Source organism: Lonchura striata, chromosome 1, assembly GCF_046129695.1.
Source record: "Lonchura striata isolate bLonStr1 chromosome 1, bLonStr1.mat, whole genome shotgun sequence".
Taxonomy (NCBI): Eukaryota; Metazoa; Chordata; class Aves; order Passeriformes; family Estrildidae; genus Lonchura; species Lonchura striata.
Window position 1 is genome coordinate 138459823 of NC_134603.1, and position 18118 is coordinate 138477940.

The 18118-nt window shown below is 34.6% G+C and overlaps 1 protein-coding gene across 5 annotated transcripts in view; it reads left to right on the forward strand.

Annotated features, from left to right (window-relative positions):
- The window catches only part of MLLT10 (MLLT10 histone lysine methyltransferase DOT1L cofactor), a 123146-nt gene that overhangs the window by 24447 nt on the left and 80581 nt on the right, over positions 1 to 18118 (forward strand). For all 5 annotated transcript variants that reach the window (XM_077788481.1, XM_031503815.2, XM_021530377.3 and 2 more), the window contains 2 exons: positions 10702 to 10811; positions 16896 to 16999. In XM_077788481.1, the coding sequence (XP_077644607.1) occupies positions 10702 to 10811; positions 16896 to 16999 (214 nt within the window). The remainder of the gene's footprint in view (positions 1 to 10701; positions 10812 to 16895; positions 17000 to 18118) is intronic.

An 18118-nucleotide genomic window follows, 5' to 3' on the forward strand; every position in this document is an offset into this window, starting at 1 on the left:
AGACTTAATACTGTTGAAGATCAGATAATGGGCTTGCCAGCTGAAATGGCGTTTTCAGTAGGTTAATACTTGATTTTTTTTAATGCTATTGCACCTTTTGTTGCCAAGTGAGTCATAAAAAGATGCAGGTATTTAAGAAGAAATTTGGAAACTAGCATTTCTGGTAAAACCTTGTAAGTATCTAGCTTTATAAACTTGTAATTATGCAGTTTTTCTTGAAGTATAGAAATAATTAAATAGTCTTAGGTTTTCAGAACAAGAGAAGAAATTGCTGATTTTAAGTCAGTGATAGAAGGTTTTCCTTCTTTCTGCCTTCTGGCAGAAATCTGGCAAGTGTGCTTTTTGTTTTGAATACACAGATAGCTTAGCCCATACATGGCCTCTTGCTCCTGTAGTTTTTTAACAGTCTTCTGGATATTTGCTTTATATAAGGTGAAGGACTGTGTTTTGGGCTTTGAAGGTACCATATTTTCTTTTATGTTTGGAAGATTAATGTGCTACTGAGCTTTTTTTAGTGTTCAATGATTTTCTTAACCTGCAGTAAGATGCTGTTACTGCAGTGAGGGTCCTTGCTATACATTGTTTCCTCCTCCTTTGTGATGGGTACCAGCTTTTAAAACTTTGCCATTTTTTCTGCCCTGCATTCCTTTTCAGCTACATGAAAACTTCTCTGAACTAGCTGCCCACTCTAATGCTGACAGAAAGAATGACCAGGAGTGTTCTTGTAGCTGCAACCTGTACATGAGCTGTCTTAAGTCAGTTGCACAACTGTGACTGAAGGCAGCCTGATCTTAGGGCTCTTCTTGAGCCTAACACCTTGATAAAACAACGGTGTTGTCTTGCCTTTAATAACTCTGGGGCACTACATGTATGGCAGTAGTCTGGGAATCAAACTTGTGTTGTTTATAAGTATTGTTAACTGACTGTAAGTATAATTATTTGACTATATATTATGGTAGTATATGGTGTGGTTGTGTTGGTATTTTTTGAGTTTTTTGTCCCTCCCTCCTACCCCCCCACATAGTGCAAGGTTCTTTTGTGTGCATTCCTCCTTCTGCTCCCCCTCCTTTTACTGGCCTGTTGCTGCTTATCTGACCTTTTAGAGATCACCATTATTTTAGATTTGCTTTTTAGACTTTATATTTCTGTTTGGCGTTTGACTCTGCCTTAGTTGTGCTTATCAGGTTTATATAGGTCTTCTAGTGTCATCTGTGGCAAATACAGAATTACAATATTCAGTGATTCCTGAAATACGGCATTATTGGAACAGTACTATCATGCATTTTATAGAGAACTTAAAAGTGATAGCCTGATATAGTAACAGGGGAGGAGCATATCATGGAGGCCAAACAACATTTGTCCTGCTCTTTTTTTCATTATGAACTAGATTCTTGAGAAGGTTCTTGTGTGGTTTCTCAGAACAGAGTTCCTGCCTAGAAACATTTATGCTTTGGGACTGCTTGCTGCAGACATGGTATTTTTGTGTTTAATGGAAGATGAGTCCATCACCCTATTGAAGTGTTCTCTTCTGTATAAGGTTTAGTGTCCATGTGTGGCAAGGCATTTTGCAGTTGATCAGTACGATATGTCCATGGGTTTCTTTTGAACCTGCTACCTCATGGTTTTATGTGATGCCACTTGGTATTTGCAAACTAGGGTGGCAAAGGTCAGCTATTCTGTGCTCACCTTTCCAATATCTCTTCCTGTAACCTTTTTGGGTACACTGGAGGGTACACAGATGCCTGCCTGTTCTTGGCTTGGTGATGGTGGGTACTGGTGCTGCAATCAGAACCTGAAGTGAGCCCAAAGAGATAATTCAGTCTGCATTTATGTGGAATGTTCTAGTCTGCTTCCGTGTCCCTCCTGTGCTTTCCATTGTCAGAGACTTAAGCTGACCTTGAGAAGGAGCAGCTGAGGTCTGTTTGCATGTGCCTGTTTGGTGCCTGTGCTGTGTGAGAGTGGCTGTTCTGCTCCTGCACTTACACAGATCTTAGAAACAATAGTCTTGGATTTATCTGAGTGGAGTCTGGATGAGTATCTGTGGTGTGGCTTATCTGTCAATGCATTTATCTGTCCTAAGGATTGTTTAGAGTTGACTGTATTTAGCTACACAATTGATTTAATTAATTTTTAAGAGTAATAGGACATTGTTATGAGCAGGGTATTTGTAAGAAATTTTAGGAATTAGCTTTGAATAAGTTTTAATATTTTGTCTGCCTGATATCTATGATTGCCTTAGAGCTATGGTTAAGTTTTGTGAACGAAAAATAATACTTCCTGCATGTGGACTTTGTTTTTACATAAACATTATGACTTTTCCAGTGTTCAGAGACTGGAATTATATAAACTCCATTAGGCTATTACCTATTAAAAATTATTTATTCTTTTCTTATTGATACTAAAAGTAGAAAAGGAAGATTGAATTGAAAAAGGAACTTTTCTCTCTGAATATATTTGTTGACAGAATTCCTCGATAAATTTGGTATTCATGTTCATTTAGGGGAACCATTGTGGTTCTAAACATGACTGAATATAATTTTTTTTTAAAATGAGAAAACCTGATACGTATATGAGTTGCTTATTGATTTGCTGTCTTATGTGTAAGAAGGTTTTTGAAAGATTAATTTTACTTCAGCTTGGCAGATTGGTAAGTGGATTCATAGTTGGATAAAATATAAACACATTTTTTGAAAAACAGAGAAGTAACAAGTGAGCATTTGTTTGAAGATACTTGAGAACTGTTGGCATTTGATAGTTTTAGGCCTTTAAATTCAGTAATATTTCCTTAATTGTTGCAGTAATTTCCTTTGGATTTTTGACACTCAGCGAGGAGGAAATAAAATCATGACCATTTGGATTGATTATAGCTTTTTGAATCCCAGTTTTTATCTTCTCATAGTACTGAGTATGCATTCTGTTTTTTAAGCAAATTCACTTGTATCTGATATACTGCATCTTGCATTTAAATAGTTTTCTTGTAGTAATCTTTTTCCACAATTTGCTGTAAGCTTAAAAAGTTTGATTTTGCTATACAAGTTGTTACTTTGAAATCTGATTCCAGTGGATGATGATCAGGAATGCTGTGTAACAGCATTCTTTGTATGACTTTTCACCAACTTCTTTCATGCAGCTGCTGGGGGAAAGGCCAGCTAACAATGTGGTGGTTTTATGTCATGGTCCAGACCCTCTTCCCACCCCCTGGGTTAGCGGCAGGATCTCCCAAGTCTATAAAAACATTATATGCTAGGCTTTCCCGTTGCTGTTGTTATTATTAGAATCTCACTGTCTGGTTTACTGTTCTGATGAGTTTTCTTGGTGTTAATGTCTAAGAATGTGGATGGTATAATGTTATATGTACATACTGAGATGTATGCATTTTGCAAGTGTTTGCCCACAAATGTTCTGGCCCTTTGGAGCAGATTTACAGCAGTGTGTATATTTTTTACTGGGAAAGAGAAAGATAATAAATTTAAAATACTGCAGTAATAGAAATTCATGTATTACCATATAAAGTATTGTGTATTTATGATTTATATTGCTGATAATCACAGGGTATATGTAAAAATTTTTTTTAGAGTTTTAGGTGCTTATTTACACATTTCTTCCTTTTGTTGTAGGAAAGGATTTCTTGAGAGAGGTGGAAGAAGCTCAATAATTCCATAGCATGCCAGATAAAATTATTAAAGCTATTAGCTTACTCAGTGGACCAATGGAATTTCATCTGTAGCTGTTTCAAAAACAAACTATTTGTTGTGTTGCAGAGTGATGATTTAAAACAAATAAATTCTTTACTTGAGGTCCAGATTTTTCTAAATTTAGTATTTTGTGAGATTCAATAGTAGGACTTTGTAGGATGAAGCCTTTTTCTTCATAGACAAATAGTATTTATTTTGCCTTTTTAACAAATTGTCCATTCTATACCAATGATGAGGTTGGCTACCAACCACAACAGTGAGAGCTGTAGTGGTTAGTGTGGCACTTTCTTTTTACCCCTCTTCAAAGAGTGGATCAAACAGTATAGTATGAATAATGCTGTTTTAACTATAGCAAACTCTAAATCTTTATTTAACAGAGTAAGGGAAAGACAATAACTTCAGCGGACAGATTCCTTATCTACAAGTTTTCTTGTTTTTACAGGAAAGGAAGATCAAGGTTAAAAGTATATGGAATGTCTTAATGAGGAGACACTTAACTAAAGGTTTAAAATAGTACTTAATCTTTCCCTTTGGCAAAGAGTAACAGTAATGGTCTTAAGTACATGTTTGAAAGGTGAATCCAGCAGAGTTAGACAGAGCTCAGCCTTTGGGTCATTCAGCAGATCTGATAGTTGTGGAAACGGAGGGTGCAATTTCATGTAATCTAGGGCAGCTGTTGACCTCTGCTGAAAGGAGGGGACTGTTGTTTTCCCCTGACTGGGTGTTTCTGCACTGATGGTTTTGTATGTGGTAATCATGTGACCTCAGTGTGGATTGCTTCAAACCATTGACTGATCTTGCTCAAATGTAAACTATTAAGTTTCCCGCAAATTTAGTAATGCGATGAAAGAAAAAAATTATTTACTCTGCTACACCAGCAGACTCATACTGCAAGGAGAGGGCAGGATGTACAGTTGAAAGCAAACAGTAAGGTGAGAGCCTGCTTTTCAATGACAGTCTGCAGCTGAAATGGATTGAGGTGTATCCCTAATTGACAAGTTAAAACAACCCTTATAAGAAACTAACATTTCAATAAAGATTTTTCCATGCCAGAATAATAAATAAATTATCTTGGTTTGAGAGTGAGCTGTAGTTAGAAACAAGGTAAGACTTCTTTAATGAAGTATAATGGACTCCGTAGGAACTTAGAATGTGCAAACAAATTTTGCTCTGACATTGATGCGTCGTTAGGGAATGGTGATAATATCACAGAATTCTTGTGCTACCAGGCTGGTCCTGTGGCTGGAATTCAGCGTGGCTTCATGATTCTGGTCTCTACAGTGCCTTAGTGCTCTGCTGCACAGCTTCAGCACTGACTGTGGGTTGCAGTGGAGTTCCTACTCTGGGCATCTTCGTTCATAAGCATGACATGAGCATCCCTTGTTGTGAATGGTAGGATGGATTATATATTTGTTACTGTTATTTTATTATGAACTCAAAGAGGATGAAAACAAGGCTTGAAAACTTGAACTGGAAGGCAATTTAAAAGTACTATAAGTTTATTTAAGGGGAAGGCGCTTGTGAATCAAATTTTGGGCAATTAAGCAGTAGTTGTAAAGGCAAAAATTTAGTTTGATGGTAACATACTGTGTACTATTTATCTTCCTGGGTTTTCTTTGTTAACTTGCTTTGGTAGAGTTTGCTTCTAATTATAGAGCTCTTTGCTGGCAAGAGTCTTGTGTTTGCTGATGGTGGAATTGCTGGGAATTACTTTTCTTTGTCGCATTGGGATAACAGATCAACTAGTTATTTTCAGCTAGGGTTCTGAAATCTGAGATTTGTTACGCTGAATGTTAGTGAACAATGTACATTAAACTATGTACTGCTAGGTTTGCACTGAGTTAAAAATCAGTAAGGTATCAGAAATAAAAATCTCAGTGAAGATTGATAACATTTGGATAGATTCTATGGTGGTAATTAAACATTTTGTGAACTAGAATGAAAAAAAGTGGCAATACTCAATAGTGTGTCTTTCTAAGAGATAAATCAAAGTAAAAATTCATTTAAGTGAAATGCTCTAAGTCTCATATGGTGTATTTAAACTTTGAAGACTTTTCAGCATGAATTTCCAATTTTTGATATTGGAAAAAATTGGTTTCATTATTGTTATCAAAGCAGATCTTGGAGTTGCTTTATCTTTTTTTTACATTGTTTGAAAGTTGGTAGAACTTGTTTTCTGAGATCATTGCAAAGGAAAATGTATTAGTTATATTTGTATGATTTTTTCTTAGAAAGCACACTGGATTTTTTTTTAAAGTTAAGCAGCATTTCCCAAAGTTCCTCATCTTGAAAGAGCAGTTGAAGTAAGTATTTTAAACTTATCTATCACCAATAAGTAAAAATTATAAATGATATTTTACAATTTCTGGATGGAGACACTGATTATTGTAGGATATTGGGCTTTTTGGAAGCAGAAAGAGGCAGGGAATCTGTCAGCCTGTCATAGCCTAAGGGATTTTCTTCAGAAGTTCAGAGAAAACAATTCTAGTAAGAGTGCACAGAAGCAAACAAACTTGATGGCTAATTTGAATCCTTATGATATGTTTTTTAGGCCTTCTAGTTTAAAACAATAAATTTCATTTTAAAGTAAGCAAGGCAAGCAATATCATCTGGTAAAAATACTATTATTGAGAAGGCACATATGTCAAAAGGTCACTGTCTCAAAGATTGAAAAAAGAATTAAAAGTCTGAGTATAAGGGAAAATTTTAAGAACATTTTGCAAGCTGCAAGTATCTCTATTTCAAAGAACATGTGTCCTTTCCCTATCCTCTGGTTAAAGTTGTCCTGAAGGTGAGATGAAACCAAAAGTAAATTGAGTATACGGAATTCAGTGGGGATAGTAAGAGTTTGTTAGCAATTACTGCAAGTTTCATAAGCAAATTTTAAAAGCAAGTAATATGTCTATGGCCATTTGTCTGGATTCAAACCATACACAACTGGAGTGAATGGAAGCTTATAATTAATTTAGAGAGTAAATTATATGGTTTATAGAGATGAGTTTAATAAACTCATTTGGAACAAAAGTGATCTCAAAAATCGCATGGGTTCCTGGATAAATGTGGCTAAATGTGGCTAAAAACAGTTAAGAAAAAATAACAGTATCTTGCTGTTATTGCTGTGCAATGTTTGGGTGAAGAGGAGAGCTGATAAAATAATTTCAGTTGCAACATAAACTAGGGAGAATGTTTTGAATGTTTTTGAATGTGTAGAACAGTGCTATTGGGTATTTTTATTTTATAATCTAAAACATGGGTGTACAATGGTATTTTTCACACTTAAACACTGGTAAAGCTTAAAAAGACTGGATTTAGTGATTTTTTATTGGGTGAGACTGAGGGAAAAAGTGTATAGTTGCTGATGAAATTTTAATTGCCCTAGAATAACATAGTGATTTTCATAGGAAGTTTATAGTGCAAACGTTATGGCTTAGATGGAGTAAATGGAAAAATATGTATTTTAAGGTAGTTTTAAATACCAAACATCCTTCCTTTTAAATGCTTGCTTCTCATACAGGCTTCTGTGTACAGTTTGGATGGGTATCTTTCGAATGTTTCATTATCCCTGCAACAAAGAAGGCATTTACCATCCAGTAGGAAACAGCAGACAAAAGCACTCAACTTTGAATGTGGCAGTAGGTCCTGTATTCTGCTGGCACTCTGAGCCCTGTGCTCAGCCCGAGTAGTTGCCTGGAAGAGAAGGAAATGTCAGCAGAGGATGGGGAAGGTGCTTTTGCACTGTGTGGTATAGTCAGGAACACTCTCAGTTGAACAAAACGTAACAGGTAAAACTGTTCATAGGTTAGTAGCTTGTTCTCTCATCAGCCAGACCAGGGACTTTTATCCCACTTATAGGTGTCCTAACTTCCATGCTTATGCTTTGTAGCAATAGTCACTAGTCTCTTGATGCCTAGGAAAATGGTTCTTGTTTGCTTTTTTTTTTCTGTTTTTCTCCTATTGTCTGGTTCTTACATGGCAAAATTGAATCTTCTTGACCTCCCTGAGCTATAAAAGTTTTGTGGAGGAGACTACAGACCTTGAGTTCTCAGAAGGTGGAGATTGCACAGCAACTTTAGACAGCTGCTTAACCACATTTGTTATGGAAAAGTATCTTCCTTACTCTTCCTAAAGGAAACTCTCCTTGACACTTCCAGGTCAGCTGGATGTTGCTTTCTGACAATTCTGTATTTCTTCATCAGTTAAGATTTGGGCAAAAGAATATTTAAGAACTTGTGTACAGGGTGTCTTGAATCCTAGTGGATGCTGGTACTGGAGTTACGATTCTTTTTTGGTGTAGGCATTTGCGACTGGTAACATAAGGGTGCTGCAACCACCTCTCTGGTAAAATTACTGTTGGACATAATTGTGATTATATTATTGTGATTTTCCAACAAGGCCAGATTATCTGACATCTGAAGGTGCCAAGTGGAAACCAGTGGAAAATGTCCTTTGTCCTCAATTCCATGGGCACTTACTAACATAAGTACAGGAAGTGTTTTAGTGCTGTGGTGCTTCATTTGTTTCATTATATAGATCCTGGGTTTGGTCTCATGAAAGTTAAAAGCCTTTTACTGGCCACAGCTGTCTTGAATGTGTACTTCCTATTTGTAAATAGGAATATATATATATTTTTTTTTTGGGTAGTGGTGGAGCACTATTCAGTTAAAGCTACTCCTGAAACTGGTTCCTTATAGTGAAAATTCTTTACCTACCTAAATTTCAGTTCACTTAGTAAGTGATTTTTATTCCCCTAATGTCTCTGGTATATTTTATATATTTACGTAATAATTTTCCATTATATGTCAGTGTAACTAGAGTACAGGCTTAATTGCATATGAGGTAAAAGCTTTTCCCATCCCATTATATGTAGCCAGTTGAAGGAAGTTTATTTTTTTTTCAAAATTTCAGTGTCACTTTTTTATTGGTTTAATGGCTTTATTAGATAAATGGTGTTTCTATTTGAGTTAGTTTTTTGAGAGAACATTTAAAGATAAATATTCACCATTAACACCATATTAACATTTATTTATCTTCAGCAAGATGATTCTGGCTTAAGGCAGTTGGCAATTCTTAGAAAAGCCCTTATAAGCACTCTTTCCCTGAAGATACTTCAAGTAGGCAAGTGAACAAAAAAGGTTGTGGTTTTTATAGTTTTTTTTTCCTCAGTCTGTCTGTTAATGATAATTTTAAAATGGTCTCTTGGAACAGGTTTTAAAAGCAGCTCAAGTAGGTAGTTTATACTTTTTTTTTTTTATCCTACGCTTTTATTAGTCTCATGCCTTTTCTGTACAGAATAATTCTAAAGACATTTGTGAATAAATTACGGAGCAGCACAGATACTGTATTTAGTTGCAGTTGAAATACTAGAAGGATATGTGTGGTGCTGCCTCTTAACTGTTGTGTTTGTATGCACTTTTCATTTTTCATAGAAATTTAAGTACCAGTTTAGAAAATGGAGAGGGAAGACACCAGATCTGTTGGCAGAAACTGGAGAAGATTTGTGCTTTATGAAAAGTATCTGGAATTTCATATGTGGTTTTTATTCTAAGTACCATTCCAGAGTCTCAACAATACAACTATGAGCAAGCATAGCTTTGTGTTTAGCTCAGTTTAAGAGTCAGAGTACAGTTCAGTGAAGAAATTAAGAACTTTTAGATTATGTAGAATAGTTGAAAAGAGAAAACCCAAGATGAAAGCTCAGAAAGGTCTGCAGTGAGACAGTATATGGTGGGGTTTGTAGTTAATTTTTTTTCTGTTTTTTTTTTTTGGGGGGGGGTTTATTATTATTGCTGTTGTTGTTTTTATTTTTGTTACAGCATGCATTTGTACAATGATAATTTAGTTTTCTTGCCTAATCTAATAATCTGCTAGATTATCTAATTATGTAAGTCTGTCATTTTATGTCCTTAATGTTTGCATACAAGTAAGCCTGGGTAGGAGGAAAGCAGAGTTATTTTTATTTTTAAAGAACACTGAGGATCTTGTGACAAGAAACTTCAGTTTTCTTCTTGGGGAAGAACAGAATTTGCACCAAGTGGTTAGCTGCACCAAATTCATCTTTAGATGAGAGGATAATACTTTTAATAATTCTATTATTAATGTCAATATAGCAATATGTTGGATTAGCTATATAGCAGCTTCTGCTAAAATTATGGCATATGGTCCTTCACTGAAGTAAACCACCAGCTCTCAGGATCTCTGTGTTGGAAAAAGGCTTCCAATTCATAGGTTTGTTTCTGACTTGTTGTCAGAACACTTTGTGGTATTTTCCTCCACCTTCATTCCAGCCAAATGTCAGACAATTAAGAATGTTGTCTTTCTTAAAATGTTGTTGAAGCACAGTCTGGTAAGTAACTAATAATTTATTGATGATTCCAAGTTAATGAATTAGAATAGGACTGGGTATAGGTATTTGTATTCCTGTGAAAAAATGAGTTAGCCACAGCTTTATAAATGGAAAAGCAAAAGATTTCATAGAGGGGATGTGAGGGTGTGCATATGATTTTCACTTTCTTTCTACAGAAAGAAACAGGAGTCTGTTCAAATCAGAATGGCATTTTTAGAATAAAAATTATACACAGAAGTCGTCTACGATACTATGCTTCTAAGAATGCCAGTTTGGTCAGATGCTGCTTCCTTTATGTAGGACTTGGAGTAGCTTTTATGTAAAGACTGTATTAATCCAAGAAATCTAAAAAAATAGTAGTTTTTCTGTTTGTGTGTCACTGTTTGTATAAATCATTAGTGTTTGAATTTTATGGAGTATTACTCATATAAATAATCTCTGACTACATTAAAAAATGTATTACTGATCATCTAAAATTTAGATAACAGAAATGAAAATGTAAATGTGACTTAAAGTGTAATTTATGTCCTTAATATGGTAAACAGTTAAAATAGTCAGTGGGAAGAAAAGTGTTGCAAAAGGTTCTTTGTACTATAATTGTACTACATTGAAATGTCCTTGAAGCTTCTAGAAAACATTAAATACAATTATAACTTTTTGTAGGTTGGGCTCATGTGGTTTGTGCTCTGTACATTCCCGAGGTGCAGTTTGCAAATGTTTCTACAATGGAGCCTATCGTGTTGCAGTCTGTTCCTCATGATCGTTACAATAAGGTATAATTATATGTCTTTTTATATCTAATGTATTTATTTTAAAACTTCTGAGATGTAATAATATAAAACCATACTTCTTAGAATGCACTTTATATAAAATTCCTAAATGTCTGCAGTAATGCTGTAAGTTTTCTGCAATGTCTTTATGGTAAATTGAAGAATTAAGAAAACTGTGTTTAAAGAATGAAGCTGTAGGGTTATCTGCCATATCTTATTAGTCATTTACAGATTAGGGGCTGTTTCATTAATTAAAAATACTGTGATCTTTGAAAAACAGTTTATTTTGAAAGGAATCTGAAATATTTTCCATAGGTTAAAATATTATTGCAACTTAAATGTGATGTTATTATTAATTACCACAAAGTCCTAGTGTTTTAAATGTTGATATTAACATAAACATGTTTATAAACTTTTTTTTTTAGGACAGAAATGTATGTTAATATATTAAGGCAAATGCTTGCAGACCTTTGCCTTTGTAAACAACATTCACTTTAGTGGCATTATTTGCTTATAGGAGAACTGCTCCTAAGTAATAGTCAGTGAGATGGAATGTTTTATAAAGTGTGGCGAGACTTCAAATTAAAAAAAGCCCAAAAAGGCAGAGCAATAAACCAGTAGGTTGTTAGTGTTCTCTATTGATAGTTACATTTTTCTTATTTAACTTCTGTTACTTTCTCCTCACTTAACTACATTGATCTTTGTATATTTCTTTCTGCAGATGCAAACTGTCTGAATTTCTGATTAGTTGTGTTACGTATTTTTCTTGTGTTGTTCTTTTAACCTCTAGTTTATTTTTTTTTCTTTATTTTATGGTAGTTTGTGGACAGTGGAGTAAAGTAGGAATAGACTGTGTTAAAAAAAAGAGAAAGAAGAAAAAGGCATACATCTCCTCTTATGTTCTTCCTACAGGGAGACCAGTCCCTGTTCACGTTGCTTCTGTGACTTCCAGCACCCCCCACATCCCCTTTGCAAGTTTCCATCTTTGATTTATGGGATGCCCCTCCATTTTTCTAGCCTTTTTCATATTTTCTTTCTTTGGTCTTTTCTGTTTTACTTTCTCCAGTTGCTGTCAATATGTTTTGTCCATCTTATTTACCAGTGTAGCTGAAAAACCAGGAGTCAAAGTCTAGGTTTTTCTCAAGCTTTCTCATTACTACCTGAGCATCTCTATTGGCATATCCCTATTTGCTTCCCTCTACATTGGCAAGAACATGCAACGGTGAGATTCAGTACACAACTAATCAAACATTTCTTGGACACAAAATAGTAAAAATTTGCTGTAACAGATGAGTTCCTCATCTCGGAGGAAACAGAACACCTCTTTTCCTTGACTAGTAGTCAGTCATGTTTGTTTGTTTTTTTTTTTTTTAATGGTAGTGGTTCTTCCTTAATGTCCTTCAAAAATTTCATGGGACACTTTAGATTTTGTTTTATCTTGCACCACTTCCATGGATGGTAATTGGATATTGGATGAGTAAGTCCTTGTGACTTCGAAAATGTGCTCTGTATATTTTATAATTACTTGTTGACAAAATCCATTGTTTGTCTCTGTCTTTAGTCTTTAAGTCCTTTCCATCATAACTAAAGTTTCTTCCTTCTCAAACAGTTTTTATTCTAAATATATGACAATACAGTTGTGTTTGCACTAAAATTCTAGTTTCCATTTTTGTTGGTCTGTACTTATGGTAGGTTTTGTTTTTCACTAGATAGTTACTAGCACCATATGGTTAATATAGAGAGAGTTCTCCAGCTCTTAGCTCTCTGTGCTCTGGGCAGGTGTTCTGATTGAGGTCTATTTTCCATGTCAGCAGTCAGCCTAAAAAGTACTTTCACTGGTTTATTGTGAAGTACAATGAGATCGGTGTCAGAAATGCCAAAGTTTGGAGTCACATCTCTAGCCTGCAAATTATTATTATTTTTGTTCTCTCTTTTTACAGAACTCAGATTTCACTGTCATTATTTGGTCTTTTTTTGGGTCAGGGAGATAGTGTCTGTGGATTTCAGGGGAATCCAAGAAATGTCTGTATTGTAGTTGCTGCAGCAAACCTGACACCAATCCAAATGCAGTGCTAGCAGCAGTCTAGTGGTAACAGTACTGAATTTAGAGAAGTATTGTCTGACAGGGAACTCTCAACTCTTGCTAAGTCTGTAGCTGGTGCTGAGTTTAGTATGCTGTGGTTAAACTGCCATAGGTTCCCAAGTAGGCTATTCTTGAGCAATACCCCCAAAACCAATAAAACTATTAGCTCCCTTTACATGCAGCCTATAATAATTTCACCTTCTACTCCTATTGCTATTTAAGATAAATTATGTTTATTTAAATGGTATTTTTTTTTCAGATCAGAATTTTTGTAAAGCGTTTCACCCTGAGTTTATTAGTTTGTGTAAAATGGAAAGAAAAACTGTTTTTTTTTGAGAAATAGGTATGACAAACAGTTCTTGAAACATTCGTTGCACATTGAGAACAAATGTAAACATGTAATTATGAAAAAAATGACTGGAGTTGGTTCTTTTTTTAGAGAGGCTTAATGATAATTTCATTCTATTTGTCAGCTCATATTGGAATAGATTTTAAGTAAGATATGATTTCCTGTGAAGTTCTAAATAATCCTCTGTGCATGGCTAGATACATATAGAACACTAGCATATGGAATTGGGGGAAAATAGAGGCCAAAGAAAATTATCATAGGGAAAAATTATACTGTAGTCTTGAAAGTAAATAATTTTGAAGTTTTGCCAGGACATAGTACTTAATTTAATGTTTGGGTTTCTTCTCTATGCACTTGTTTCTTTACTAAACACTGCAAAACATGCAGTATTACCAATTACAGTAATCTTAAATGCTGGAAGAAATGCTGTAGATACCAAAGCATGGGGCTTGTCTGTATAGAGATGTTTGGCTGCTATTTCCCTGAAGTTTGCCTGCTTCATGGATAAAAACCATCACATTACAGAATGAATCCACTGAATGATTTGATTAATGAGTTAGCTATTAGGAAAGATCTTCTTACACAGTTGCTTCCAAAAGAGAAATGGACTGTTAGTTGCTCTTCTTTTCAGAAACAGGTATTTCTTATTCCTTGGATGGTTATGCATAGATAATATATATTTATTTTATGTCAGCTTTTTTTGTCTCTTTCAGGTTCATTTGAAACTATGTGATAATTTTATATAATTACTGCTTTTAGGAATGTCTTCTAAGAACTGATTAAAAAATAAGTGTGTTTAGAGTTTCTTGATTTGCCTTGTAGTGAATGCAGCTCTTTCAGTTCTTGATGCAACAATGAGAAATTTCTGTACAATTTCTAGGTTTGATTTTGTGATTAGAGAATGATACTTGGTAGCTGTTATGAGTAAACTATTTCTGAAATCACTTTTTGCCTTATAATTTTTTGGTTTTTGTCTCATCTTCCCTTCTGTCTTTACTTTTGCAAAGAAGGTTTACACTTTGAATCTTTGAAGGGAAAATACTGACAGTAATATAAAGACAGTAGTACAAATTAGATAATTTGCCTTTAAAGAAAGTAAGATATTTGTTCTGTTTTTGAGTAAAATTTCCTTGCTGAGTCAAAAGCTTTTGCTTTTTTCCCAGTAAATTTGGGAGAGTACTCTCTTCCCTAAAGAGCATTGAAGAAGAGTGCAGCTGTAGGTGGTAGGACACAGTTTTAAACTTCCACATTTCAGAGGTTTCAGAGATGTAGCATTTGTATGGATTTGCAAATACATGCAAGTCTTCCTTTGTGGAAGAAAGACAAAGGTTTTCACGCTTCTGGTGTGTCTAAGAGAAGGTACAAATATAAGAAGCTCAGCTGTATAGAACTTGCTGTCTATTGTAACTTTCTTTGTCTTTGTTTCATATGGAATACTAGGAAACAGGTTTAATGCTTCCCATTACTATTGTAGGAAAATTATTTGAGCTTCTTAAAATGAGTAATTAGTCCACCATGTTGCATTTAAACTTGTTAATAATGTAGCTTGTAGTAATTTTTCAGTCATTTGACTGTAAATTGCTCTAAGAGGTCCCAAAACAGAGACCCTACATGTAGGGTAAATACTGAAAAATGGAGTCTACATCTCTACTAAGTGGAATGCTTGTATTGCTTTTATTTCTGAGCTTCAGTGAGGACAAAACTTAGAGAACTTGAAACAAAACCCTGAAAAAACCAGAAAGTAACTGGAGATTGAGTTTTATGGGGTTTATTGAACTCTGTTTATAGAGGTATCTTACTTTGAAGTTACTTACACTTAATATAGTGACTCAGATGAGGTTGATGGATCATGACCTTGTTCGTTCCTAAAATCTAAATGTGTCAGGTCATGGTATGGAAAGCTAAAAAGCAGCCAGTCTCAGACCCTGTCAAACAACTGAATTATCAGTGTTCACCACCTTGATGTACAAAAGAAGCAAGGCAAAGAATTAAGTAGGATTATCCCCTTTCTGATCTTTTAAATGTTAGATTATAGGGTATTATTTTTAGGATATATTAACTTTTTAAAGTGGTGTGGAAACTGTACAGGAATATGGTAGTTTGTGGGCACTCTAAAAGAATAACTCTCCTACCTTAAATCTTTCATATTAACAAAAATGCTTTTATTAGTTGACACCTCCTGTTAAATGTTGTTCTAAAAACCTCTGTAACAGGCTGTTCTGATCTCAGAATTTCACTCATTTTTCTAAGACTGGTTTTACATTATATAATTAAAAAAAAAAAACTTCAGTGGTTTCCTGGTCCATTTTTTCCCCCCCATGTTTTTTGCTACCCATGGTTGATCTTATTTGTATTTATTATTCTACTGAAAAATTGTTAGTTAAAATAGAGATAGTTTTATTTTCTGGCATAAAGAAGTTTCTCTTTTCTCATTAAGGATCTTATAGTGGGGTTTCTATAGAGGTAAGAGTGTACTTAATGTTTAATATTCAGTAAAGTTCTCTCATATAAAAACAAATACTTAACCCACCTCAGTGCTAAATGATACTTTCATTAAGAATCTCCTCTTAAATTGTTAAATTTTACACATGAATATGATATAATATAAAATCTCTCTAAATGCTCTTTCAGTAATTAGGAAAGGAAAAAGTGAAAAGAGATTTAGTTTTGCCTGATCTTTCTCCCTGGAATGCTGGTGAGAGATTGTAGCGATGCCTGGTATTGCAGTGAGCTTCCACACAGTATGGGTCCATATTTATTGCCCACTTGTTAAAAAAAAATATTGAATAATGAGGAAGAATTTGGATTTTTTGGCTTAATATCTTTCTTCTGTTTTACTAAGAATGTTTTTGAAAAGATTAAAAATTGCCATGGCATCCCAGTAAAAGAAGTAAATTGACAGAAATGCTATGAGAAGATTTCCTGGTACTAAATTGGTTATTTTCATTTTAGCTTGTTTTGGAGGTTGAAATGTGTTTGGTCTACTTATTCAAGCTTTTTTACAGAAAGTTCTTGATTGATCAATTTATAAGATGTTTATGGGGCTGTCCAAGTCATACTGAAGTAGTCATCCAAACAGAGTTCTGTTAAACACCAATTTAATTAAAAGTAGATGGGCACCATATGAATATTGAAACATGCTATGACACTTTGAAAATTCTTTTCACCAAATGTACAAATAAAATGTCAAGTTTGCAGGTGTTTTGTATGTAATTGTGTAGATACATATATATACCATATGGCATATTGTACCATTAGGCACTCAGTCTGATGTTTCTGAATTCCACAAATACAGGTTATGTTAAATGAATATGAAAATGATTGAGACTTAAAAAGACATAAATGCAAGCTTGAAAGCAAGGACAGTTGGGAAGTTAATGCCATTAACCCTTGGCAGTTTAACCCTGTGGCTGGTTGACAATGGTATGAAATGTAAGCAAATCAGTTTGTACTGCCTTAATATAGGTGAAGTGTTACGCAAATCCCAAGAGTCTACCAGGTGATCTCCTTTTGCTAACAAGCATGATTAGATTTCCATAAAGAAGTTTTTACACCAGCTTAGCTGCAAAATGCAGTAGTTCTCAGCCTAGGATCTTCTGTAGCACAGAATTTATTTGTATACTTCTTATCAAATTAAGTATTTTCTCTTTGATAGACATGCTATATTTGTGATGAACAAGGCAGAGAAAGTAAAGCAGCCACTGGTGCTTGTATGACATGTAATAAACATGGATGTCGACAAGCTTTTCACGTAACATGGTAAGTATATTTTATTATTTAATATCTGATGTTCCAGAAAGAATCAATACACACAGTATAATGAATAAGCTCCTTATTTAGTACATCTTTTGAGTAAAGAAATACTGTAAAGTGATTTACTAACAATATGGCAGTGGCATCATAGATTTTGCTGTGAGGTTCAAAAACTGATAATACTCCCTTGGGTGGTAGTAAATGGTGTGTGCTCCCGTTAATAAGTATAGGGGAGTTTGGGTTTTTTCCTTGGTCTTAGGTTATTTTTCTTAGCGGATGTTTAATAGGATATGGGAGTATGAAGACATTGTTTGTTAGCATTGCCTGCTAACTGATTTTGATGTTTACTGTTGGTATATCAGTGGGAAAATTACTGACCTATATGTAAAATGTCCTAGACTCAGCCTTTCCAGTATGGATTTCCAAACCATATGGGAGTAGCTCACTTCAGTGGTTTTCTCTAAATGGTACAGATCATCCTGAACTATTCAGATTTCATGTTTGCTGGAGAAAAAAAAAGATGGGTCCTCCACCATGTGATTCATTCGACTTTAAGATACTTAGTTTTACTTGCCTTCAGGAGATGCTTATTTCACTTCATGGACTTCTAAAATAGGCTGGATAATTAGATTAAACCATGTCAACAGGTAAAAAGGAAGTGAAAAGAGTTCCACTCCAAAATTTGCAGGCATTGCTAGTTTTTTCAGTTTCAGCTGGAGTTATTTTACAGTAGTGGGCGGATTTATATAGGCTGTCTAGCTATGTTATCTGTGGATTTACCTGCCTGTTTTATGACTGCCCCAGTATGCTGCTTCATGACCAGTTTAGTCAGGGAAATGGTATTTGCACATAAGCTTAAATCACTGAAATGTATTTTCTTTAGCATACCCAGGAGATAATTTTTAGGTCTTGTGGAGATCTTGAAGGTTCAGTTCCATTGTTTTGGTGCTGATAATCTTGGGAACTCTTCCCTTATTTTTTTAATTGCTTGACTACTTCGCAGGTTTTATTCTTTCATGAACATCTAATTTTTCATTGGATGTGATCGATGTCAAGTTTCTTTTTATGGTGAAAATGGATTGTGTTCCTCAAAGCATGCATACCATGTAAAGGGATTACTTACAG